The sequence below is a fragment of the Cryptomeria japonica genome, chromosome 2 (genome assembly GCF_030272615.1).
Source record: "Cryptomeria japonica chromosome 2, Sugi_1.0, whole genome shotgun sequence".
Lineage (NCBI taxonomy): Eukaryota > Viridiplantae > Streptophyta > Pinopsida > Cupressales > Cupressaceae > Cryptomeria > Cryptomeria japonica.
The window spans coordinates 548,885,413-548,910,401 of NC_081406.1; the positions used below are offsets into that span (position 1 = coordinate 548,885,413).

The 24,989-nt window shown below is 38.1% G+C and overlaps 1 protein-coding gene across 9 annotated transcripts in view; it reads left to right on the forward strand.

Annotated features, from left to right (window-relative positions):
• LOC131052343 (uncharacterized) overlaps positions 1-24,989 on the forward strand; it is a 276,241-nt gene that overhangs the window by 156,320 nt on the left and 94,932 nt on the right. For 8 of the 9 annotated variants that reach the window (XM_059216711.1, XM_057986987.2, XM_057986989.2 and 5 more), the window contains 2 exons: positions 10,158-10,277; positions 10,461-10,571. In XM_059216711.1, the coding sequence (XP_059072694.1) occupies positions 10,158-10,277; positions 10,461-10,571 (231 nt within the window). The remainder of the gene's footprint in view (positions 1-10,157; positions 10,278-10,460; positions 10,572-24,989) is intronic. The other variant, XM_057986988.2, reaches the window with a different exon arrangement.

A 24,989-nucleotide genomic window follows, 5' to 3' on the forward strand; every position in this document is an offset into this window, starting at 1 on the left:
CTTCAAAATGCAATTTTGAGTGCAGCTTGCTGGTGAATTCTATGTTCTCCGTGGAGTATGTAGTTTTATCGGTCCTCAACTTGTCATTCCATCGTGACACCACATCGTCACCTTCCATGTCATCTTTCTAGCCAGTGACCAATGCCCTGAGGATATTTTCACTGATATTCTCAATGCTAGACAAGGCTTCGTTGCACTCATCCTAAAATTTTTTGATGGTGTCTGCCATGTCATTCTTCATGTTAACAATCTAATACCATTCCTTAAAGGTGTTGATATTATGGGGGGTCTAGGATTGTTTGCAACGCGGAAATCCAAGCGTGAGTCCAAAATAGAGCCTTCATCAGGGGTAGAGCTATGTCAATCGTCTCCTGGATTTTGAAGTACTCTCTCTCTACCTTCACCATCTTTAAGCGGGTTGACTGTATATTGATTGTTACGTCGCATACATCTTTGATGATTTTCTCCCCTCTTGTCTTAATGCTCCAGATCCATTCTCTAACTGCTTTGGTCGTGTCACGCACTCCTTTGAACTCAGCTGTAGTTGTGCCAATGCCAAAGGGGGAATGTGGGACTCAACAACATGCTGTAATGGCCTTAGCAAGTGATCTATGTGTCCCTCGGCCTGCTGGGCACAAGATTAATACGCATCCCGTTCAACAGTCATCTTATCTAGCTGCCTTAGCATGTTCTGAGCAGAGTCTTTGAACTCTTCTCTCTCCAGTTCCTTGGTCGCCTTCCCTAGTGGGATAGAGGTGATGCTATAATCAGCCAATGCGACTTGTTCTGCTGGTTTGTCCTTGGGTGGAGCATCAATATGAATCGTTCGATTCCTTTGTTCGTCCTTGGTGATCTTGGAGTAGGTTCTTGGCTTCTTCTTTCCTTTGGCCCGTGATTCTCCTATCCAAGAGAATATGTCCTCTAAGTTAATTGGCGGCTTGACAGCTACTTTCCGCTGTGCCCGAGCTATCAACAAGTCATGAGGGATGGTTTGTCTTGATGTAATCACTAGCTCCCCACCTTGTCCTCTAGATGTCTCAGCGGACTCGCTGCCTATTCGTGGCTGATCGGATGTAGAAGGTGGGTTAGGTGCTGTATCTGGTCCTTTACTCAGTTGAGTTTTCTCCCACCTGTTGACGTGTCTAAAATCACATCGCTACGACTCCATCTGGCCAATGCAGAATAGAATGTACTCACTGAATATCCTATCCTCTCTTGAGATAAGGAAATCCCTAATGTTGTTTCTCACGTTTGATCAAAGGGGACGACCTTAAGGTTTTGATTGTTAGGTCTTGACTGCGGGATTACTCAGTGGTTTGATGTGTTTTGCTGGAAACACAAGGGGACTTACGGTAAAATAGGCAATTGCTGGATGAGTTCCCTAAAACTTTAACAGTCTCGATTATCGATTGGTTTTAGTTGCATGATACTGTTTCAGCAAGACTGCAGATTCTTCTTGATAAAAAAAAAGGAAAAAAGAGGGATAGGGAGAGAGAGGTACAGAAAGTCTAAGTTATTTAACTAGGATAGCATATTGAAAAAATAGACAAACACCTCCAAATAACTAAACTAAGCATTACCAACCATTTAAGCACAATACTTGTATCAATCTAGTGCGATCTTCAAGGGAAAATTGAGTTTTCATGCTACTAAATACAACATCAGAACTTTAACATTCATTCAGTGAGCATTCAATAACCGAACTAAGCATATGAAAGGTTCAGATTAACCATACAAAAGGAAAGACAATCAGCCATTCCCTAATGGTATGAATAGAGAGGATTCTATCAGATGTTTATCTAGAACATGCTATAGAGAAATGAAAGAAACATAACTGAAAATTCTAAATTAATGAAGAAGGAGACCATGCACTCACAAGGAAACTTGAAACAGTCTTAACTTTGCAGATTGCATTGTTTTTCCCACCTTTCAAGTTTTCTTCTTTACTTGAAATCAAGTTTTTAAAATCCGATTACAAGTATAAGTGAGATGTTGGTCTTCCCCTTTGGTTGAAAAGAGTTAAGATTCTTTTGCCAAAATTGCAATATGAAAAGTTGTTTTAAAGCTTACCCATTCAAAATCGGGTTTTATAAACTTGATTACAAGTAAAAGTTTTTCCCATTTTACATGTGGTCAAGATGAAAATATTCTTCAAAATTCCATTCATAGTCATCCATGGTTACTATCCTTGGTCACAAGTTTCAGTTTCCCTCATGTTAAAACCATATTTTTACCATTTATCGCATATTCACTCATTTTTTCTCATTTCAAGTCTACTTGCAATCGAGATTTAGAAACCCGATTGCAATTATGTCTTTCCACAAGTTTTTTCCTTTTTTCATACTTGCAATACATCTCCCAAGATCTGAAATTGGTCAAAAACTCAGCCTTTAAAACCTCGTCTATTCATTATTCCAGCTCGAAGAGTTTTAGGTCTAGGGTTGAGTTTTTCCCCTTTCAAGAAGCTCATATGGCTCTTTCAACGGATCGTGATGTTGCATGAACACTTCTGGATTTTCATCACAATGTTACAAGTTCTTGTTCAATGACTGATTTGCCAGCATTGTCTTCCCAAAAGAAGATGAAGTACAAATACGACAAGTATCAGAATGAGATCTCTCCTTCTCAACTTCTCAAGTCTCTTCTTCATTGGATGAGATTAAGGATACAGAGATCGGACATGCGGATATGTCATATTTTCTCAAGAGGGTTAAAAACCCTATGGATCATAACATGCAACGCTTGCTGGATAGTCATCTCCATCTTGCCTCTTCCTTCCCAGTGGCTGCCCTGGAGCCAGAGTTTGTTCTTGCTTGTGCCGCTCACTTTGTTTAGGAAACCAGAACTATTAGGGATGATGAGGGTGAGGTAGTTATCCGTCTTGATGCTGAAACTATTGAAAATATTTTCAAAATACCTACAACTCCTATTTATGTAGAGATTTCAAAGGAAAGTGCAACAAAATACTACATGAAGAGGGAGAAGGAATGTAAGCGTCATATCAACAAGTGGATTCAAGAACCAAGAACCTGTCTTACCCGGTGGGCGAAGTTGTTTCTCTGTGATTTCAAAGGAGAAATTGGTGACACAATTACCCTTTTGAGCAGAATCATGGGTTTAGAGCATTCCAACATCTTTGAACCATGGATGTACCAGTTCATTGTACTCATCAGACAATCCCAACACATTTTTGGGGTGAAATCATTAGCGACACTTTGTGTGAGCAGCTTGCCAGAGTTCCCACCACTTTGATCTTCTTCATGAACTCATACTTGGTGTATAGAGCAGCATCACTCAGACACTTCCCTAGTTTTTCTACCAAGGGTGATCGCTCGCTCATGCGTGTGTGGGATTACTATGATCAACTGCCTTTGAGACCTAGCAAGTTGCATTACAGGAGAGTCCAGGATGCTTTCTACGGCCACTACATGTGTCTATTTGATGGAACATTGAAGAATAGAAGAGTATCAGATGCTGCGTGGGAAAGAGTGAATGAATATGGGTGTCTTTTCCTTCAATTCCTAACATTTACTTACTTGAGAGTTGGATGCTACAGTGGACAGCCATACATGCTTCCAAGATATCCAATCGACAAAATCATTCTTATGGAATTGGGTAAGCAACTCATGGCAATTCATGCACAACAATCAGTTCAACATAAGGTTGGAATGGGGAGTTGTTGCCCAAAGAAGATGTACTTTCAGATTTGAGAAGGAAGATTTAGTAGGAATGGAAGGATGAACAATTTTCAGTTACATCAATTCAAGCCTTGGTGAAGTACCAAATCTTTCTACAGGTAATCCAGGCTACTCTTGAGAAGCATAATCCTACGATTCTCAGCTGTAGCGATACCATTGTCAAAACAATGATTATTGCTAAGAACACCCATGAGCCAAATCTTGATGAGCTACAATGAATTATCCAGAAGTTTGAAGGATACATGGCCAAACATGCTACCGTATAAGTGTTTTCAACACTTAGTTTATATTTCAGAATTGTAATTTCAGAATTATAGTTGATCACTTGCACTTTTGTAATTGCAAGTAAGCTGATTACAAGTTAATTTAGAATAGGACTTGTAATCTTGAATAAGTCATAATTAGTTGTTGAAAAGGTCCAAGTTAGTTGGAATCCTCCCTTCTTTTTCTCAAGACTCCTCTCCTATAAATACTTGAGCGGGTCTATTGTATCTTTTATCTTTTTGGAAAGCAAGAAACTCTGCAGGATTTTCTACTCATAAAGAGTTTGAGCTTTATAGTTGTATATTTGCCATCTTTGAGTAATATAAAAGAAGTGAGGAATTTCAGACTTTGAGTTGAAGCCTTGCTTTGTCCCTTTGTGTTCTAATGTCATTTTGGGGTATATCTTTGTGCTTACTTTGAAGATTGTAGAAGGCTGCTAAAGAGAGCTTCACTTCATCTAATTGCAGACTTTGTGTTGCAGCTATTGGGAGTGAAATCAGTTTAAGAATTACAATTGGAGTTGAGAAGTATCTCAAGACTTTGTGTTTGTGATAGATTTTCATATAGGTTAGTTTTAGAGTGCATTCTATTTGCAGACTTTGAGCTTGATATTGTTTTCCTGTCCCGAAGGAAGTGATTGAAATCTTTGGGTTTTCGGGAAACTTCATTTCCTCTTTTTCATTTTATGGTACAAGTTATTACTGATATTTGCTTTTAAGTGCTATTCTTTTCTGTGAAGTGGAAATAATATAGTTTTTCTTGAAAGAAGGAAAACTATTGTCCCATCCGTATTAAATTAGTTTATATAGGGGGAACCTTCCCTTAGAATTAGGAGAGTATTTACTCACACGCTATGGCTGAAATCCACAATTTTGTACAGCCGTTGAGGTGTACAAAATTTTCAACCAACAGATTCTTGGAGTCCGGTTGATAGATTTTTGGTTGCAGTGTATATATTTTGGTTTTGGTTCGACACACAATCATTTTTCATTGTGTTGCCATCAATGCCAAAGGGGAGATTGTTGGCAAAGACACTGCAATGTTGTTCAGATGTTGTCATTGATGGAAACTTGAGTCAGATATCCAATCCGCAATTCGTGATTCATTCATACCGGAAGAGAGATTGAGGTCAGGTGAGGTCCAGTGAAGAACATGACATCCAGTAGAGTGTATAGTGTTTTGGTTGGCAGCTCATTTGTGTTGAGTATTTGGTGTTGCGAATCTCGGAGAAGTATTGTGGACGTGTAATATGCCTTATTCCAGGTTTATGTCCTCCGATGTTGAGTCTTGTGTAAATTGGAAGATCCGGCCGACAGGTTTCTAGTTAGAATAGTGTTCATCAGTAGTAACGTGTGGATATTCATTGTGTGGATCGTGCAGAGTAATTCTGGTAATTATTTGTGTGCTCAAGGATAGTGAGCCGACATGTGGGAAGCGTGTGGACAATTTGTTTTGGTCCGCATGATTGTTTTTGGATCAGATTGAGCCAACTTGGGTAACACGTTTCATTTATGTGTTATGCGTTTTTGGGCTGACATGCAAAAGATTTAATTTGATGTTGCAGATATATATGACCAGTTGATTTGATCTTTTGTGAAGTGTGTATGAGCGATTGTGGGCAGTTTCACGTGCGCGGTTGAAGGATTTATGCTCCGGAATACAACAGAATATCAGAACCGAGTAGTGTTGCAGAGCAGAGTATTTTGTGCTTAACCGGAACTGTTTTTGGCATTTGTAGATGTTGTACATCGGTTCAGACATTCCAATTATTGTTTGTAATCATTTGTAAGGTAGTGAGCCTTCCAGGGTTGTAGCCCTTATTGTAATTTGAGCAGTGAGCTCTACGTAGTGTGCCAGAATGTATGTGCATTCCCCTCATGTAATATTATTATACTTCTAACAAGGTATATTAATATTGTGGATTTCAATCCCACCGTGGTTTTTCCCTTAACCAGGTTTCCACGTAAAAATCCTGGTGTTGTGGTTTTGTGGTTATTTGTTTTGTGTTTCTGCACTCGACTTTTATTCATTTGCATTAAGTGGCTTAAATGACAGATTAATAATGTTAAAAATTGCAGAACACTGATTCACCCCCCCCTCTCAGTGTTCCTTGATTCCAACATTTTCATCCAAACTTGATAAGGAGAAATAAGGGTTTTCGTTCTTAAGTCTCTTTATGAACTTGGGAGGGGTTTCATGCTCCTTTCTTGCAAGTTACTTCCTCAAATTCAAGATTGATTCTTTGATTGAATGATTGATTTATTGCTGATTGCGGGATTTATCTTTGTTGGTTGATTGATTGCTTGATTTCTCGATGGTTTGATGAGTGATGCTTGAATGATGGATCTTTTCCCAAGAAATGATCTCCCCTTTATGCCTTCTTATTGAGGGAGTCACAATGTCACAATTGCTACCTTTTGAAGTAGTATAACCCTTCATTCCTGATTGCTGCTTTGAACTCTTAATTTAATTTTCATTATACTTCATTTTAGGAAATTGATACCGTTGGTATTTGTTGACATTTTCTATGTCAACTTCAGCCCTGAAGAAATCCGGTCTAAGAAACTCTATTGGCTAAAATCTTGATTAAATCTCTGAGGCTAAAACCCTAAACCCTAAGGCTTATTTGCCTTAAGACCTTCTTTCGGCCTTGATTTCTCTTTTTAAGTTGACCGGACAGGGCGGTCAAAGTCACTTAAGTGACCGGGTGGAGGTTCATTAGTTTCATCTCGGGGTCGGTCTCTTTTTCGTAGCAACCGGCAGTCTGTTTTGCTCGTCACTGCATTACCACAACCCCTGACGTCCCCTTTGTTTGCTCCCCTGCGGTATGGCAGTAAGTGTTTTGCTCACCACGCTACCGCAACAGTTGGAGCTCATGGTGGACCCCTCCCCGCAGGTTTGCGGTGATGATTGCGGTGACCACTTGGATGTTTATTGCTCTACCGCAGTGGCTTGGTTGCAGGGTTAGGGCACCCCTGTGGTATGGCAGTGAGGTTGGGGAGGCCTGAAGGAAGATGTTACCACGCTACTGCAGCGGTCAGGTGGAGGGGGTGTTTTCTCTTGACGGTATTGCAGTAAAGGTTATAAGGAGGGTGGACTTGGCCTGATACGTGGTGCATTTTGAGCCGTCAGATTTTCATAAGAGCCCGATCAGACAATGGCATTCTAAACTTTCATTAAGCCTTGTGGAGGGCTATGTGGCGTAATTTGGCGTGTCCATCTTCACGCGATCTGGATGATCGAAGGGCTAGAATTCAAACTTGTCAGGCAGGTGAAAATTTAAATTCTCTGCACAGGGTGGTTGCCAATTGGATGGTCAAAATCAATTTTTGACCTAGTTGGTGCCCCAAGTCCAATCAAATTTCAATCCAACTACCGAGAAATTCTACCATCTCCAGAAGTGACCCTAGGGTTGATTCCAAACGGCAATTGTGCCCATTTAATGTAGAATGGAGACTTTCTTGGCCTACGGACGCCATGGAGATGCATTGAACGTAGGGATTTCCCCTCATCTGCAGATCTTTTTGCTTCTTCCCAGTAATGAAGGACATTTTTAGAGACTATAATAAATGAAGATCAAATCATCTTCATGATTTTTATCCTTTTCTCTAATATTTTATAATCTAACCCTAGCTAGGGTTAGGTTTCTTAACTGTAACTCGTCTTAGTTATGCCTGAACTATAAAGGCAATTTTGTAACCCTGTTACAGGGATCTTCTTTTCTTTTCTATCTCAGAATACATGTTTTCTGTGATTTGTAAAAATTGCTTTGCCTTTACATGAATAAATATTCTTATCTTGTCTTGCCTTATTTCAGTCTAGACAAATTGTGTGATTTACTTGCCTTGTCTGAATGCATCTTAATTTGTCTTCCTTAGCATAGGTGATTGTGTTGATCCCTTTGTAGATGTCATCGGTGAACTAAATCAGTTCCTCTTGCTGTTTTGCAAGATTTCCAACCTTCACTCATACAATAGGGAGCTAATTTAGGTATTAATTAGTGCATACCTTGGGTGGCTTTATTTGTGTCTTGTGCAATTATAAGCAGGGAGATCAAAATTCAATCTAGGTGCAAACCTCTTTTCCCCTTTCAAGCATTCTTTCTTCCCCTTTTCTCCTCAAACCATTAGAATAGATTTACACGTGTTGGGTTAGTCCAACACTTGCACTCAGATTGGAAAGGAGGTCGGCCTTCTCCGGAGGTTCAGCCTCAATTATGCAAGGTCCCACACTTGGAGGCTGTTTTAATGTGTCACAAGATTGATGATCAAGGTCGTTCATCAAGAGGGCCGACTTTTGTGACGACAGTATTCTTTAATCGACTCTATAGAATCGCTGCCATGCTCATTTCAAATGCCTAGGTTATGAGTTTAAGGGCTGCAATCTTAAAGTTGTGATCTCATATATTTGGCGGGGGCATGACAATATATTGGACAAGTTTCCAATAAAATAATAATTAGCATTGAAACCATGAAACAATAATAGTAACATCTAAACATAAAGTGCATAACATACAAATTAAAACCTCTCAAGAATCTCATAATATGCAGGAAATCCAAACATAAAATATATGGCATGGAAGATGACCATATCTATTTTCCCTATACATTAATTGACTTTAAAGCTTTGTCTCCACGTTTATTTTATTTTGGGCCATCATATTTCCATATGTTTGGATAAGGCAAACCAAAGTATTGGCTGGGAAGGGGATTCTTTTTGTCAAGGACACACAACTTTGATTAATGTAGTGATGGCATGCTCTCATGCTCTTAATTCTCACAATTCCTCAATGCTGGAAATAGAAACCCAACAAACAAATCCTCACGCACAACAAACAAATCAACAAAAATGACCTATACAATGTTGAAATTTTTTTGCCGAAAAGCATTTTTTTATTGCAGCTAAGGATTACCCTAGAATTATGAGTTTATCATGTTTTGTTGCAAGTCCAGCAATTTTTCCTGCAAAACTTACAGCAGGTGCTTTAAAAAACTTAGGGCCACATTTTTCTTGCAAGTACTCATTTGCCCTTTTGATCTGCAAGTACTTGCGAGTCTTGTGAGTACTCGCAAGTCCTACAAGTATCTGTAGGGTCTTTCAACTATTCTTTACACACTCTAACCATGTGTTAAAGTAAGGAAAAGGTGCTCGTGTCTTAATCCAAGTGGTGATCTTATGTTGCAAATCACCTAAAAAGTTTGCCTTGGCTTATGAAGCAAAACTTTAAGACACTTAAGCCACCTTTCAAGTTGGGAAGAAAAATCTTTCATTTATGCCATTTATTAAGACTTGGTTGGAGCTTTCTGACGTGTTTGCCATATTTTTCAAGCTAATGGAAACATTTGTTCACTTAAACCACATTTTCTGAAGTTGGGTGGAAATATTGGATTGTTGAAACTTGGCAAATGTGTGTCCATGTCATATTTATCAACTACGTAATGCTGCTAGTGGAAAAGTTCCACATTTGAGCCAAAATTCAATGTGTTAGTAATAATTACAGTGTGGCTTTGTCATGTAAAAAGTATGCCCGGGCAGAACTTCATTTTGTTTTGGCCCATTTACAAGTGCAAAATGGAATTTTGTGGTGAAGATGTTATGGCAGAATTATTCACTATCCTCACCAAAGTGAAAAACTTCACCTATTCAGCCAAATCCTCAAATATTCCTTTTTTCTGCTCTTTTCTCTCCTGTTCATGCTTTTATGTTAATCTAGAAGTCTGCTTTTATTCTGCTGTTCACTGTATGCTGCTCCTGATGATTGTTATTTTCATTTAGAAGACTGCTGTAAAATCCTATTTCAGATGTTAACTGCTGTAGAGGGCAAAAGAATGTGAATAGAAGGAAAACCATGGCTGAATGAATACAAGAACAGACCCCATTAATGAAAAACAGATTGGCCTTCTTTAGTTTAGATATCATATTGGCCCTGATTAAGATTTTTTTTTCTGTTTTTAAGAAGGGACATTTACAGGGTTGTAACACACTGACATTAGGAATATGTGTGAGAGAGGTAAAATATAAGGTACAAAAAGCACTTCACTAACCTAGAGAGGATTCAGCCTAAAATCATGCTTGTTGGGACAAAACCACAATTTTATGAGAGTTATATGCTAGTTATGTGTTTATTTATTCCTGAACTTGTTGACAATTGATTTTACTTCTAGGTTTCATGTATACAAATTCAAAAAATTTCAGGTAGATCTGACACTTGAGGCTGCTCATTTGACAAGGTTCAAATACAATTTTCAGACGTGGAAAAATATTGTCTTTCCTGAACCAATTTATCCTTTTGTACATCCTGAAATCTTAGTGGAGGTAAGTTTTACAGTACTCTTCTTGTAGACCCTTATATCTTAGATCTTAGTTAAGAAATGAAAACTCACCATTTTGAAGTCCATGTAAAATGAAATCATACATAAGGTTACTTAACTTAGCTGATTACATTTAGATTGAATTATAAATATATCAATGTGTTGATTAATCATTCAATGTTTGCAGACTTTTGAGGAGGGGCATAGCATCATACAGTGTACCCATGAAACATCCAATTCACATTTACGATCATATCTTGCAGCACTAGGAACAAGGCTATTCTTGAAAATGTTATTGGTAAATATCATCTTGATAGTTTTGAATTCCATTGCGAATCATTAAATGCTTGCAATTTACCCACATTTTACAGTCAAGTTTTACATAACTTGTGATCTGAGTTTTCCACAAGCATTCTCATTCATTTTTAGTCTATATATTATTATATAATAAAGCACAGATAACATCAAGATATGCACCTTCCCAAACTAGCATGATGGGGAAACGATAGAACAATTACTCGTTGCTTTGTGAAAAGAGAATCTGCTTCTTTTTAGGAATATCAATCCCTAAATTTTGAAGCTGAATTACAGAACTATTTAAGTTCCAGCAATTTTAAATTATATAAAGCTGATGGTTGTGCAATAGCTTGTAAGAGACTGATTTTATACTGAAGAACAAAAAGTTTAGAAAGATATACATACCCAAAATAAGCAATCAAAATGTTACCAGAAATCAATGATAGTGACAGCTTCAAAAGAGAAGCCTATCATAACTGTTGAGGAGCCTAGCAGCTTGTTTAATTCTATAATGACTCACAGGTAGACCAAACCAATGGGAAGCTGCTGTTATTTTAAAGATGCAACCTCTGAATAAGGGCTGGTTTCCCTTTATTTTGATGTCAAACTAAAATGACCTTTACAGAGATAAAAGGAAAAGAGAAATGTAGTATTTGATTTGGTAACTGATTACTAATATAACACAGCAAATATAATCTGCAGCATCTAACCACAGGTTTTGAACCATAAACAAAGGTGTGAAGCAGCAATACTTCACTGGATAACAAATAAGACAGAAGCAACAATGCAGAGGAATAAAAGAAGTTACTAAACATATACATTAATGTTCTATGAAAGTATACATTGAATTCTATGGCCTTTGAATGCTTACGAATGCTTGCAGAAAAGAAATGATAAGGCTAAGTCTAACTTCTATTACAATAGCTAAGAAAACAAAGAGCCAAAAAGGTCTTTACACAGAGAACAAGGCTCTTATTTATTCACAATGATGTTGCAGTTGAGGCATCAAAAACATGTTGTGTATGAGTCTATGAGGAGATAGTATGAGGAGATAGCTCAACAAGCTTACAAGTGGCATCAAAATCCAAGTTAACAGTGTGGTTGATCTGGGAAGGCTCTGATTATGAACAAATTAACTTTTTAATTTCTTGTAAGATCCCAGAGATATTTTATTGCTTGTAGAGTAATCCTTTTTTCCTTTTTGTAACTTCTGAGGATCTTAACTAGTTAGGTTGCTTGAGAACAACCATGGAAACATATTATTTGTCTTTGGTTGGATTTCTGGATAATCCAGGCCTGCTGAAGTTTCAACCAACTATTTTTGTCTTTTCCTTCCTGCCAAGAGCTTAAATTTAGTTTTCATAATTATGCACAACACGAGTGAGGGTTCTCTTACAAATCTCTTTTGAAATAAATGGTGCATGAGGAAAGATTCTCTTAGACTTGAGCTACGTCTGATGTGTTCAAAATTTTGAAATCTTCTGAGCTCTGAGAGGCTTTGTAGTTCTCTGCTTGGGTGCCATAGGTAAAGTGCTTTTTTTGTGATCTTGGCATTGGAGGTTTTATAACTATGAATTTTTTCTAGCATTAGGATGTAGTTTACCTTAAGAACAATGAAAGATGGAATCTTTGGAGCTTGTCAGAGTTAAAATCCCTTTCAGAACTCTTGTGATTATAACATGTCAGTGTTAGATGGTCAATGGCTAGCAAAAGTTTGAAAGGAAACCAGGAGAAATATGTATGAATGCCTCTACCTATCAGCTTTTCATTCTTTTTTATGGCACAAAGCTTGGCCTATGCAAGTAGAGGCAACTTTGTCCAGCTAAAATAAGCATGTTGAATTATTAGACTACATTTATGGTGGCTCAATGGATATTTATTGCTTGAAAGAATAAGGATCTAGAAAATATAGCCATCAGGCTATGGAGTCTTAGATCAATTGGAAATTGAAAGAGTTGAAGCCTGAAGGAGACAGAGAGTAGGCAACATGATACTTATTTTTAAGATTAAAACAAATTGCTCTTCAATTTGTCCCAAGCATTGTTATATGTTTGACTAAATGTTATATTGGTCCCAAGCATTGGAGGTTTTTTTTTGTGGGTCCCAAGCATTTTAGGCAAGAGGATACTTATGTTTGACTAATTGAAAGTTTAATGACCTCCATATATGAAAGTTCAATGACCTCCAATATGGCATAATTCATTCAGAGTCACGGTTTGTGCTAAAAGGATATGGTTTTGAGATGAATTTGTGCTGAGCGTAGTTATATATTTCCAGTATTATTTTATTTGCATGCATAGAAGGGGAGAAATCTTTATCATTTGCAAGCAAGTACAGATTTATATTGGGTAATAAATGGTACAAATAGTTTGATTATATTTCTGAAAGTCCTCAGAATCATTTATTCTGCTAAGTATGGAAGGAATTATCATATTTTATACAAGGAAGAATCAGCACTTTGGTATTTTTATTATTGGCATATTCTAAAAGGTGGTTGTGAGTTTTAGAATGAAAACCAATTCATGTTTGAAGGAAAATGTGGGATTTTGTTAATGTGTGGGCCCCTTTAATTTCTGCTGTCACTTTCTTTTGAATTCTTGAATATTAAAAGAAAAGGTTGCATAAGATTTTTCAGAAAGTTTGGAAAGAAGAAATGGGAGTTTGGAGTGAGGCGTGAGTCTTTGATGATAAAGCGCTTCATTTGGTAAAGGATTTTAGGCTCTCTTTGCTGGCCGCCTCATCTTGGAGTGATGTGTGGTGACTAGAAGGTGAGTTGCTGCTTTTGGGAGATATAAGGAGTTAGCACTGTTGTTTTCATGTAAAATTAACTCCAAAAATCCATGTTACCGCTGCTGTTCAGAATTTTTGGATATTAGTTAATCAAAACAGCAGCATCAACATTCACATTATCATTTATTGTCAGATCAGCATCATCTGCAGACAATTGAAGCTACAGTTTAAGGTCAGAGTTTGATATTTTGAGATTGAACTGTATGAAATTGAATGTAAATCCAGAATTTATTAGAAGTGGTTTGTATCAGAAATAAATGAGTCTCATATATCTGATTTCATTTCTAGAATGTGTTATTGTTGTTGTTTGTGAAAATGTCAATGATTTGTTTAATGCATGCAAACTGTTCATGAAAATGCCTATGCCGATTAATGATAGTTGCAGCTGTTCCTAATCATAGAACTCAGAAATATTGACTGTTTTCAATGTTCTACCAATTGTTTGACAGACAAAATTGAAATGTCTTGGTAGGGACATTACAAAGGCTTCCTATAATTAAGTATATCAAGTACCTCTAATGAAGATTACGACTGCGAATTGGTGAAAATCACCTTAAATTGGGTGATATCAAATTTCAATGATATCTACTGCAGTAGGTGACTGATTTTCACTACTTAAACCTTTGAAATTTGATGTAAGTCCTGTTGATGTGGCTAAAGCCAGATTTCAATTCCTTTTGGTCAACACATAATAGAATCTATTAGCAATTCCTTTGTCTCTTGCATAAGGTAGTTCCAGTGCTACTGAAATGATCATTGTAGAGCAACCTCAAGGTTCATTTCGTCAGGTCTTGACTGTGGGATGGCTCAGAGGTTCATGTGTCTTGCTGGTAGACACAAGGGGGACTTATGTTAGTGGTCAGACTTGGCTCAAAAGGTTTGGTAAGATATCCCCTAGACTTCCAAGTCAGTTTTCATCTGATTTTGCATTAAACTTGATGCTACCATGATGGTTTTACATAGATTATGAAAAAAGTAAGAAAAAACGAAAGAGGGAAGAAAGATACTAACTACTTCTATCTAAAATAATACATTCAAGCAAATAGGCTAAGATCTTATAATAACCATGTTTTACGTTGCCAGTAGTTTACAACTTTACACAACTAAGTAAAACTTGATGCAATCTTCAAAGGAAACTAGATTTTCAAATTATTAAACATGAATGCTGAATTTAGACATTTACCCATCTAGCATTTAACAACTGAACGGAGTTTGTATATAAGTTCAGACTAACTGTGCAGAGGGATTGACAATCAGCCAGTCCTTAATGGTATGAACTAAAGACCTCTATCAAATATAAACCTGAATATATTACTTAAAGTAAAAAGACATAACATAAATTAAAGGGTGAAGAAGTGAACCATGCACTCACAGGAAATATCAACTACTTTTAACTCCATTAAATCTGTGTATATTTCGATAGAGTTTCTGCAACAATCCAAGAACTTACAAAATAAGGAAACTCGGTCCCTTTAAATAGATTTTCAAAATTGGATGAATGGTCGAGATTTAAACAATACAAGTGGCTCAGATTCATCCTAAAAAGCCTGACTTCCCATACCTAGTAAATAGGGAACATACTTCCCAACTAACTAACCAACTACCTACCATAAAGTTGTCCCCTAAAAAGTGCACTGCATGGAGCTCGAAACTTGAGAAGAGTACCCTAGTAGTTGGGGAGAAATAACTAACCTTGGGAATGCACTTTTTACCATCCCAAGATAGATATTTTCCCCTTTTACAATAAAAAGTTCTTTTCCTCCTCCAAGTACCCTTGCCAAATATCTTGGTCTACAGTCCGCTTTGCCCGAATATATTCTTGAAACCTTAGACAGATGGAGTGCATCTCATCAAAAGGAGGAAGAGGGGGATTATTAATTCGGAATTCAATGTCCACACAGTGGCTCTCTATCCTCCCAATCTGCTCAATCCAGTCTAATTTCCTGGCCTCGAAATCCCTTATGGTTGCACACAGCTTGCTGGCGAACTCTATATCATCTTTGGAATATGGAGTTCCATCACTCTTCAACCGGTTCCCCCAACGTATCTTCATCTCGTTGCACTCCATGTCAGCGTTCCAATCATTAATCAAAACCTTCAGAGCTTCCCTACAAAAGGTTGTGGCGTCAAGTAGAGTCCTCTTACTCTCCAACCAACTATTTTTGGGGTAGTCTAGGATGTCGCTCTTCATACCTAAAATTTGACACCAATTTCCAAAGGTGTCGATATCAAAAGGTCCAAGGATCTGCTGTAATGTGGGAATCCGGTGACGAGTCCAAAATAGTGTCTTGACAATGACGAGAGGGGTATCAACTACCTTCTTAAGCTCCTTAACCTTGTCTATGATGGTGTGCAATCTTTGGCAGGTTCGCTTTGCGTCTGATCTTATGCTGGTTGCCTCTTCTAGTACCGGATATCCCATCTGTACTATATTTTCAATCCATTCCTTGGTTGCCTTGGCTATGTCTTGGACACTCTCAAATTCAGCAGTTTTTTTTTGTGTTAATGCCAAGGGGGGAACATAGGTCTTGTAGCATGTTGTTGTGGCTTGAGCAAATGATCTATATTTCCTTCGGCTTGCTCAGCACGAGCTTTGTACATTTCTTGCTCAGTAGTCATTCTTTCTAGTTGGCCTAATATGTTCTGCACGGAGTCCTTGAACTCTTCAACCTCTTGTTCTTTTTTCCCCTTTCCAGTGGGATTGACATAACACTATAATCAGCCAATGCAACCTCCTCAACTGATTTACCTTTAGGCGGAGTAGCAATATGTATTATTCGGTTTCTTTGGGCATCCTTGGTGACCTTTGAATAGGTCCTTGGCTTCTTCTCTTTGGCTTGAGGTTCCCCTATCCTAGAGAATAAGTCATCCAAGCTTATGGGCGGCCTTGCTGCAACCTTCTTATGTATTCGAGACTGCAGCCATGCATGAGGGGTAGGTTGTCCTAAAGTGTCTGCTGATTCCCTGCTTTTCTCTCATGATGCCTCAGTGGATTCACTATCTAGTTGCGGTTGATCAGTCATGGAAAGAGGTTGAGTCAGTTTTGTATCTTGATCTTTACTCACAACTGAATTCTCCCCAACTTCACTTAGTAATTATTGAGTGACCTTTGTACCTTTTGCTCTTTAGTTTCGTGGGGTTCCTCATTTTTTATTTTCTTCCTTGTCCCTTTCAACTGCATCATCATTCCTCTCACCACCTTCTTCCTTATGTTCCTCATGTGTGTCCTTTGGTCTGCTTACCTCTTCATTTGGGTATATTTCTCCTTCTTCAGCTTGATTTTTAGGTCCATCCAGGTCAATGGTCTGTATCTTTGTCTCCTGCACATTAGGTTCCTATGAACCAATTGCCTTAGTGAAGGCCAAATCAATTTGTGGGGGAGGAGTTGGTAGGTGGTCAATTTCAACGACATCTTCAACTGAGTCAAGATATTTTGACGAGGTGGCAACAGGTGACCTTCTTACTGGTATATTTTCCCGCACACGAGCCTCAGGTGATTGGCTAGGACCTCTTCTAGACCTCCTCGATGTTCGTGTTCCCTTACTAGCCTTCGTTTTCTTTCTCTTCTTTTCGGGCCTTCTCTCAATTTCTTCTTCCTTTGCAACACTTGATGCCTCTTCGTCCTCGGACGAGTGGGATTCAAAGCCTCCCATCAAGTTGTAGGTGAATTGTATCCCATCATGGGTTAACTTTTGAATCTATTGATATAGCCAGGCGTCCGTGTATCTCCTAGGGCCTTCCATTGTAGCCTCTAAATCAGTAATTGGATCTTGTGACTAGTTGATCGATGGTGGGAGGTCCTTTACTGCTTCATAGTCCTGGTATTGCAGACAATCCCCAAAGTCAACTAGCTGATCTAAGACCCGAGCATACTCGAAGGTCCTGATTTGGTGCACATTAAGCCTTGAGTATTCATGGCGGTGGACTTCAAAGTCATCCTCGCAACTGGCCCAATAATCTTCTATAGTCATTTTATATCTATAATACCTGCCATAGGCCTTCTTCCCTAATCCAGTGGGGTCAAAGCTCCTCCTGATGGGGTGCTCTTGTAGGCAATCAGATGCCAATTCCTTATAAGACTGCTCAGCATGTGTAGAATTCTTAAAATACACATCGTTGTCCCCTATGGTCATTGGGAACGTGACCCCTGATATCTTCTTCTCCCTGAGAATTTGTCCTGCTGGATGTGCTTGTCTGGCAACTTCCAAGAGAATCATCTTGTCTATAGAGTAGCGTGGGAGTTTGTAGGGAGAACCTTCAAAGCCTGAAACTCTCAAATAGGGAACTAGGGAAATTGGATATACCATGATCTGTACTTCCATGTTAGTGCGGTGGCCTATTTAGATAGTCGTTGATGCAATCTGTTGTGCCTTGCACACACTCCTTGTCGTTGACAGGGTCCCTCCTTTCGTTGTCTTTCCTCATCTAGGTCCTAAGTAGGAGTTTTCAAAGAAGGTGGGGTAAGCTACAACAGTGAGAAAATTGAGCTAACCTAAGTCCTAGATCCTAGAGGGTATTGATGATGCCATTGAGATAACTTGTTGAAGACATTGATGATCCCATGAGACTGCGAGTGGAAGTATTTCAGGATATTGTTTCTCGTTGTGAGAAAGATTCTTGTAATATCATGGATCATAATGGGGAATTATTATTAGAAGAAAGGGTTCTCTCAGATCTACAATTGAAGATTCATCATGAGTGGAAGAGTGAACCATTTTCAGCTGCATCTATTCAAGCTTTGGTTACATACCAAGTCTTCTTACAAGAAATTCAATCTTTCTTTGAGAAGAATAATGCCACAATCCTTCGTTGCAGTGATGTTATTGTCGAAACCATGATCGTGGGAAAGTATACCCATGAACCGAATCCTAATGAGCTGCAAATGATCATCAAAAGTTTGAAGGATTCATGTCTACACATGGTGCAACCTAAGTGCTTTTCAACACTTGGTTGCATTTTCAGAATTGTAATCTCTTAGTTGTAGTTTCTCTTTCGACATGTTTACTTGTAAAAACATTTTGTAAATTGCAAGTCAAGTCATTACTTGCTTTTTTGTAATTACAAGTAGACGAGTTATAAGTCAATTTAGAATAGGACTTGTAACTTTGAATAAGTCATAGTTAGTTATTGAATAAGTCTTGGTGGTTGAGAGAATTTCTCAAGTTAGTTAGGAACCTCCCACTTTTTTCTCAAGACTCCTCTCCTATAAATACTTGAGGAGGTCTATTGTAATCCTTATCTTTTGGAAAACAAACAAGAACTTTGCCAAATTTGCAGCAAAGAAGTCTTTGAGCTTTTATGTGTAAATTGAAGAATTGAAAGGAATAGAAGAAGATTGCTCAATTGTTGAGTCTTTGTGCTACATTCTTGAGTTTGTGTTCCATATTATCTTTCTTGCAAGTGTTTCTTAGAGAGCTTAATCGAATTTGATTTGCAGTCTTTGTGCTGCAAGTATTGGAGGTTAATATAAATCAGTATAAATATTCTCTTGGAAAGAGTTGTAAGTCTTTGTGCTCACACTTATTCTTGTGAGAGAGATTAGAAATAGATTTTATGATAAGAAATAGTTGTGAGTCTTTGAGCTCATACTAATTCTTACTGTTTTGTGTAGAAGGGAATAAGATATTTCAGACTTTGTGCTGCTATAATTTGTTCTTGATATCATTAGCATAGAAAAGGGTAGATAGGACTTCACATATTCAAGACTGTGAGCTTGATAATTGATGTCTCGTCCCGAAGGAAGTGACGGAAGTCTTTGAGCTTTCAGGAAACTTCATTTCCTTTCTCTCATTTCATTTCAAAAGTTGTTACTGCTGTTTTATGTTAAATTGCTATCACTTTTCTGTGGAGAGAAAAGGATAATGGCTTTCTTGAAAAAAGAAGAAAGATTGTTGTTCCATCCTATTTCAGTTTTAGTATTAGATATAGATATAGATAGGGGGAGCCTTCCCTTAATTAGGAGAGTTTTACTCACACACTGTGGTTGAAACCACAATTTTGTATATTTCTCCAAGTGTATAAAATTTTCAACCAACAGGAACAAAGGAATCAGACAATTCATATTGCTGCTCCGCCCAAGGACAAACCAACAGAATAGGTCACATTGGTTGATTATAGCATCACATCTATCCCACTAGGGAAGGCGACCAAGGAATAGGAGAGAGAAGAGTTCAAGGACGCTGTTCAGAACATGCTAAGGCAGCTGGATGAGATGAGTACTGAACGGGATATGTATTGAGCTCGTGCCCAACAGGCCGAGGGATATGTAGATCACTTGCTAAGGCCATTACAACATGCTGTTTAGTCCCACATTCCCCCTTTGGTGTTGGCACAGAAAACTACAACTAAGTTTGAAGGAGTGCGTAACACCGCGAAAGTAGTTAGAGAGTGGATCCAGAGCATTAAGACAAGAGGGGAGAGAATCATCAAAGATGTGCACAACGTGGCACTCAATATACAGTTAACCTGCGTAAAGATGGCGGAGGTAAAGAAGGAGTGCTTCAAAATCCAGGAGACGATTTATATAGCTCTACCCCTCATGAGAGCTCTCTTCTGGACTCACGCTCAGATTCTCGCGCTGCTGACAATCCTAGATCCTCACAATATCAACACCTTCAAGGAATGGTATTGGATTGTCAACATGAAGAATGACATGGCAGACACCATCAAAAAAATTCAGGAGTGCGATGAAGTCTTGTCTGGCATTGAGAATATCGGTGAAAATATCCTCAGGGCATTGGTCAGCAACTGGAAAGATGACATGGAAGGTGATGATGTGGTGTCACGATGGAATGACAGGTTGAGGATCGATAAAATTACAGACTCCACGGAGGACATAGAATTCACCAGCAGGCTGCACTCAGATATATTGTGTTTTGAAGCTCATCAATCAGACTGGCGCGAACGACTGAGGGTAGTAGACATCCATCGAGAGGTGATTCAGTTCAAAATGCATAATCCTCCTATTCCTCCCAACAAGGAATTATTTCCGTTATGCATAAGGTTCCAAGCCTATGTTCGGGTTGAACGCGCAGTAGGTCGGGACATCTGGGAAGATTACTTGCAAGGGAAGTGGATTTCATGGTAAAAGAATCTACCTCGGGAAAAGAGAGTGCTTTCCTAGAGTTAGTTATTTCTTTCCAACTACCCAAGTTCATTGCAGATTTTGAGCCCCGTGCAAGTGCACATTTTGGGGAGCAGCTTTATGTTGGGTAGTTATTAGTAAGTTAATAGTTGGTAAGGAGATATTTGTTCCTTATTAATAAGTATGGGCAGCCATGCCTTAGAGGATGAATCTGGGCCATTTGTAAGATTAAATCTAGGCCATTCATCCAATTTTGGAAATCTATATAAGGGATTGTTTTTCCCTCTTTTTGTAAGAAGTTCTAAGATTGTTGTTGAAACTCTGGCGAATTTTATGCAGATTGAATGGAAATTAAAGCTCTCTTATTTTCATGTGAGTGCATGGTCTCCTTCTTCACTATTTAATTTTCATGTCAATTATTTTGTTTTCAGATAGTATTTTCAGGTTAGTATTTGATAGAAACCTTGGAGTTCATACCATTAAGGATTGATTGATTGTCACTCCCCTTGCATGGTTAATCTGAACCCACTTATATGCTTAGTTTAGTTGTTAAATATCAAATGGATGGATGTAAAAATTCTACATTTTGTATTTAATAGCATGAAAATCTAATTCTCCTTGAAGATTGCATCAGATTTTACATAATTGTGCTTTATTAGCTTATTAAGTTAAATCTGGTTTTTTGAAGGTTTCAGTCTATTTTCCTGAATATGCTGTCTTAGATAGATTAATTAGCTATTTTATCTGTCTTTTCCTCTCTTTTTTCCCTTTGTTAAGTTTTGTGACCCAGATCAGTAATCAAATTTCCAGTATTTAACTGTTTGCTAACATTAAGTAAACCATAAACAAGTAAATGCAAGAATGAAAAACAAGTGAACAAGAGACCAACACAAATACCCTGGGAAAACCTCCAAGGAGGAAAAACCCAGCACTAAAGACCCATAGGTCAGATTATGTATTCAATCTTAATTGCATCAATACAATACTTAGCTTGACTCTTCAGATCTGCTCCCTTTTATCATATCAGATCTTCCCTTCTATAAACTAAGTCTGCATCAAGTCTGCTCTATAACCGAAATTAGGAACACCAAATGCCTTTGATCTTCTTGAACAAATTCGCCCAATTCTCTTCTAAATTTCGCACATTTAGTTGCAGAGGAATTTCGCTGGTTGCATGAGAATGAATGAGTGATTTGTGTTTGGCAATTGATCTTTATTTATATGAGCATTTAACCCATATAACCCCAAGTCGGCCTTGTTGAATATATGCATTTTGGCGCCAAGTTAAATTAGTGTGGCATGGTAAATATGGGGCTGGTCTTTGTTTGGGGGCACGTTACCCTTTTAGGACCGGTCCTCCACGTTACTTTTAAGGGAAGGACCTAGTCCGATAGGGGTTCAGATGTTGCCTTAGGGCAATCCGAACCCTTTTTCCTAGTTACAAACAACACTCCCTCTTAACTAGGGAAGAAGAGAATACATAATCTGAACCTTTAGAGTTCCATCTAGCACACAAGCATAGAATGGATCTAGCACACAAGGTAGAATTACATCTTCCACCTAGCACACGAGCATAGGATGGTTCTAGCACACAAGCATAGAAAGTGTAATACACAAGTGGGTGTTTACATAATTACAATTTTCCATCTAGCAGACAAGCATAGAAAGTGTAATACACAAGTGGGTCTTTACATAATTACAATTTTCCATCTAGCAGACAAGCATAGAGTGGATCCTTTCATTCTTGTACACAAGCAAAGAATGATCAAAACGCTGCAGATAGAGTCATTGAGATTGAAGCTCCCTCTCAACTAGGGCTTCATTTTCCACAATACCAAGTCTGTCTTTGAAGTATTCGAACTTCACTCTGGATAAGGGTTTGGTAAGAATATCAGCAACTTGTTTATTTGTGCTAATATATTTCAGCTGAATGGTGCCTCTTTGCACCATATCCTGAATGAAGTGATAATGCGTTTCCACATGTTTGGACCGGTCATGGAACACAGGATTTACCGACATCTTTATACAACTTTGATTATCACAATGAATAGTGGTAGAACCACTAGATTGACCAAATAATCCAACAAGAAGTTTGCGAAGCCACATTGCTTCTCTAGATGCAATAGATGCTGCAATGTACTCAGCTTCTGCAGTGCTTAATTCTACCAAAGATTGCTTTCTACATGCCCAAGAGATTACTGTAGAGCCCAAATTGAAGCAGATACCCAAAGTACTTTTCCTGTCCTTGACACTTCCTGCCCAATCTGAATCTGAATAGCCTTCCAAGAAGATTGAGGTATTAAGTAAATACTTCAGCCCATAACCAATAGTGCCACGCAGGTATCTTAGAATGTGCTTGGCAGCAACCAAGTGAACAAGTTTAGGCAAGCTCATGAACTGACTGAGGGCATTCATAGCATAACAGATATCTAGTCTAATATTGACTAGATACATCAAGGATCCAATCAACTGCCTGTACTCAGATGGATCTGCAAAATTAGAGTTAGCTGCAGAAACACTTAACTTCTTTAAGTTAGATTCGATAGGAGTAGACATGGGTTTACAGTCCATCATTCTAAATCTTTTCAAAATATCAATAGTGTACTTTCCTTGACTTTGAAAAATTTCATTGGGTTTTTGCCATACTTCTAACCCTAGGAAGTAATGCATTAGTCCTAAATCCTTCATTTCAAATTCTGAGGCTAATTCTTTCTTACATCTTATGATTAAAATATTTTCACCAGTGAGAAATAAATCATCCACATACAAAACCAGAATAAGCATATCATCATTATATATCTTCAAGTAAATGTTAGCATCAGCATCATTCTTACAAAATCTTAAACGTAGTAAGTACTTATCAATTCTTTCATACTAAGCACGAGGAGCCTGTTTGAGCCCATATAAAGCTTTCTTCAACCTACAAACATGAGAATCTCTTTTATGGATTACATAACATTCTGGTTGCTCAATATAGACTTCTTCCTCAATGACACCATTGAGGAAGACTATCTTAACGTCCATTTGATGCAGCTCCCAACCTTTGGCTGCAACAATAGCTATTATAGATCTAATAGAAGTATATCTAGCAACAAGAGCAAAAGTTTCCTCATAATCTATTCCTTCCTTTTGAAAAAAACCACGAGCTACAAATCTAGCTTTATATTTTTCAATACTACCATCAACATTATGCTTAATTTTAAACAACCATTTAGAAGAAACAACAGACTTACCTTTGGGTCTGGGTACAATGTCTTAGACATCATTCTTGATGATAGACCCATACTCTTCATCCATGGCTAATTTCCAAGCATGATGAGACATAGCTTCTTCGACATTGTGAGGTTCAGACTCAATGATATTACACATTATAGAAATGTAGTTGGCGTGATTTTGGGGTCTCTTGCTATCTCTAAAGGTTCCTCTAGGAGCAGCAAATCCTTCAGCATCTTGAATAGTGTTTCTAACCCAAAGTGGCCTCTTCTTGTTGACCACAATATCCTTGGGTATATCTGTAGAGTCCATGGGTTCTGCTAGATCATTCTGAACTTCCTAATCCGGGAGGTCAATGGACTCCTTCTGTATCTCAGGGTTAGCATCAACATTTGAATCTTGATTTTCAATCACCATATCATCATTATCAGATAATGAACCTTTAGATCTTTTGAAAGCAATATCTTCTTCAAAAGTTATGTCTCTACTTACCTCAACATACCTTTGACCTGAAATGTAGATCCTGAAGGCTTTGGAAGATTCATTGTATCCCACTAAGATGCCTTTCTTTCCAGAGCGATCCAACTTGGTTCATTTTTCTTTAGGCACATGAACATACACAGGGCTCCCGAATATCCTTAGGTGGCTGATGTCAGGTTTGATTCTTGTAAAGGCTTCTTCAGGGGTTACATTCTTTAGAGCACGATGAGGACATCTATTCTGAATGTAAACTGCTGTTTTGGATGCCTCCGCCCATAGGAAAGGTTGCAGGTTTTGATCATGAATCATGGCTCTTGCAGCTTCAACAATGGTCCTGTTCTTTCTTTCATCAACTCCATTTTGCTGAGGATTGTAGGGAACACAGAACTCCCTCTTAATTCCTTCCTTAATACAGAAATTATAAAAAGTACCTGAGATGTACTCACCTCCATTGTCAAACCTTAAACATTTAATTCGATTTCCAGTAGTATTTTCAACCAAGGCTTTGAATTCTTTAAATCTGTTTAGGACTTCTTCAGACTCTTTAGATTTAAGAAAGTAAATCCATGTTTTCCTAGAGAAATCATCTATGAAGATAACATAATAAAGGAAGCCGCTAGGAGATGCTACAAACATGGGACCACATAAATCTTAATGAATAAGTTCTAACTTTTCTTTAGCCCTACTATCACTTTTATGAAAAGGGTTCTTTACATTCTTACCCATTGCACAACCTTTACAAGCATCATCATGAGATAAACTAAGTTTAGGCATACCTTTAACCATTTTACCGAGAGTGGGAAGAGCTTGAAAGTGTAGATGTCCAAGTCTTCTATGCCATAGCTCGCATGA